General features: G+C 33.5%; 1 protein-coding gene across 2 annotated transcripts in view; it reads right to left on the reverse strand.

Moving 5' to 3' along the window:
• LOC125675869 (maestro heat-like repeat-containing protein family member 1) overlaps window positions 1-2,579 on the reverse strand; it is a 93,333-nt gene extending 90,754 nt beyond the window's left edge. The window contains exon 1 of one of the 2 annotated variants that reach the window (XM_056164921.1): window positions 2,415-2,579. In XM_056164921.1, the coding sequence (XP_056020896.1) occupies window positions 2,415-2,472 (58 nt within the window). In that variant the 5' untranslated portion in view covers window positions 2,473-2,579. The remainder of the gene's footprint in view (window positions 1-2,414) is intronic. The other variant, XM_056164924.1, reaches the window with a different exon arrangement.
• Window positions 2,580-3,340: the final 761 nt, after the last annotated feature.

Raw genomic sequence — 3,340 nt, forward strand, 5'->3', positions numbered from 1 at the left:
GTTAAATATCAAATACGATAATCAACAATATCTTACACATGTTAATCATAGTTTACTATTCATGAAAGTAAATTTATCAGATTGCTATGTTTAACAGTTTAGAGTTCTGAAACATAGTTAAAGGTACAACTATATCGTTTAGGAAACTGCCTTTAATCACTGGTTTACACTTGACTTCAGAGAGTATAGTTTACGATTGATAAACCTAGAAGTTTATTAAATACAATTCTATGTTTATTGTTTGTACACAGCAGTTACAGGGTTTTGAATGAGAAGGTTAAATTCGATATTTTAGGAGATCTTATAGTTTGATGATTCATATAGCCAAAGAGGTGCTAGTTTTACTTTCGTATTTCCATCTACTTTTATTCACATGTCGGATTCACTAACAATCTAGACCAGTGCCAGGTAGAACATTTGCTTTGTAACCATAACTGGGGGGGGGGGGGGGGGGGGGGGGAGGGGGGAGGGGGGAATTTGAGCCCCACTCGTGCTATGGCCACATTAAACCTAAAATGTAAACATAAGTAGTGATTGCTCCTTCGCCAAATGCTCAGCCATTAGAAGTGAGAATCACAGGTCTTCCGGATATGACTTTAAAAACGAAGGTTCCATGCCACGGCAGGCATTGGCACGTTAAAGATCCCTAACAACTACATCCATGAGCTGTATATAAGCATTGGCCATGAAATTATTCCCCTATACAGTATACATAATTGGTCTGCTCCAGTGAATCAGTGAAACTAAATTTAGTACAAGTCATGAAAACAGGTAATTGCGATTTATAATAATTTTAACATACTCAATTAAAAATTGTCTCTGAAATTGTCCAGTAGCATTGTCTACGCATGAACAACTGAGAAACGAAACTACTATTGGTTGCAAATTTCTGCTGATGTTTGTTTGCACACTAGCAAATCTCTATACGATAAGATGCTGTATATTTTGTGTACCATGTGACTTTTGTGTGTATCTATGTGTGTGATGTCATATTTCTGTGTTCCAGAAAAAAAGTTACTGCTGTTACATGTGTTTGTCAAGTTATGTCAACCGCTCAACCTATTCCTACCATGAAACCATGAAACTATTGTAGATATAGTTGCGTGTTTTGCAAATGTACAATCGCAGAATACGCACTTTTTAACAAAGTTTTGAAATGTAAAGCAAAACAATTTCATGTATTTACATATCTTGTCTTAGGTGGACAATAAAAAGACGATAATTTAATAAACTGATCAATGAACTAAAATGACCATTAACTCTTTATAATGCCACCCTCGATATAACACCAACATAGGCTGGGACAAAAGCTGGCGATAAAACGAGGTAACACTGTACTTATGAACGAGATCTAATTACACCCAAGCTATATGTCAAAATTATAAATGGGATGAATTTTAAATTGCTGAATACTGCCTTTGTCACCTAACTCTATCCAAATCCTTACCCGAGCTGTTTTAACATTGCTAGGATAAATTTCATCCAAATTATGTTTGGTACCAAAGCTGTCCATAAATAGAATTTTAATAGCGAAAGTAATCACACAATGGTAAATCACACATGCGGTTGAGAAATTATCATTTTTTCGATTATCAAAATATGAAATAAAAAGAAAATATTACGAGTACAATTTCTAGATAAACATTACTTGACAGTTTATCACTGGCTTTGATATCAATCTTCAATGTTAGATCTGTCAAAGTGTGATCAGCCAAGCGTCTCTGATCATCTAACAGACAAGGACACCTTGGTAATTTACGTGCAAATGGCTGATTGTCTTGAACTACTATTAAATAATTAGGAGTTTATTCCGTTTTTGTCTGAATTTTTACAACATAATACTGAGTCACGGCATCTTCGAACAAGAGGTCTATTTTATATTATAGATTTGTTAAGAAATGGTTTTGTGCTTTAAAATTCCAACGTAATATGCTGTCTAATGTAATAAACCATTAACGTAAAAAGTGCTCAGTAAAAGTATTTCAGATAAGGTCACTTTGAAAAGATATAACTGTTCGTCCAACAAGTCATATATTTCAGTTTTGTAATATTAGCAGAGAATAACCCCATACTGTTTCACTAAGAATAGATAAATCAGTGCATCTAACTCTTCTTCCTCCTCTGTCTGGCCACCTTTAATGAGTTGAATATTCTACACAGACATGGAGGCTAAAACTCTTGGTCAGAGTTACTCACTATATATGCCAATTTTGAGATTAACAACTTTTATTACATGCATAAATTCTATAAAAAAAATTCCCTAGTTCAATGTTCAGAATAAGGTACATGCATTTCACATGGTGAACGAACGAGTACATAGTCATTGACATCTAGTAGACTACTATTTTCTTATTTAGATCCGCCACTTCAACTTCACCCTCTCCTCTCTCTCTCTCTTTCCTGCCTTGTCTTACCGTCCACCTGACCCCCCGTGCTCCGAACACCATTTTCTTCCGGACCCGGCATAATCATTGAGTTTTTCCCGTGTCACAAGATCTACAGCATTCTATCCTTGTAAATTATGATGCACCTCCTCGTCATGTGATTTTTTTTGGAATCGTCTGAATTAACTTCCGGTTAAAATCTATTGGGTAATACATACAAAGTCATTTCGAGTAAAATATTAACCCATTTGCTGCAAAACATAAATTTTCGTGCCAACCACTTGTTCTACAATTTTTTACATACAAGACATGGTTCAGAAGAATACATATCAAAGGGCTGCGCGAGGTTTGGAAATATTGGGATAGATGAGGTACACGTGTATCATTATTATTAATATCATATGTTACGTATTTTTAAGGTAACTCCACCCCTCTAGAATCATAGGTTCAATCTTATATTTGATTGTTGATTTTTCAAATAATATATCTTAGGAACAATTAAAAATGATAGAATAAGCAAGTTGCGGTATTATTATGTATTTTTTTTTTTTTTTTTTTTTTTTTTTTTTTGGTCAATTAGCACACATTATACCTGTTATCAACGCCAGTTTGAAATTTTCCTTACACAGCATGTAATTATCAAAATTTCACAAAACCGTATAAAACGATATAATACTATTCAATATGATTTCATGAAACTGTTTCTTTAAAAAATATTCAAAATGTTTGTGAAAAATAAAGGAAATCTATCGCGTAATGGACTTGATATAAATTAATTTAATGAAAACAAAGTTATTTTATAAAATATGTCGAAAATGTAGGACAAGCAACTATTTGTATATTTTTTCCATTAGTATATATTCTTCATGTACAGGTCTATGTATAGGCCTGGTGCAATAGAACTACCCAATATCTACGTTTCAACCCAAATCAATGCTTCTTGTGTCACAAAAAAA

Source organism: Ostrea edulis, chromosome 1 (assembly GCF_947568905.1).
Source record: "Ostrea edulis chromosome 1, xbOstEdul1.1, whole genome shotgun sequence".
Taxonomy (NCBI): domain Eukaryota; kingdom Metazoa; phylum Mollusca; class Bivalvia; order Ostreida; family Ostreidae; genus Ostrea; species Ostrea edulis.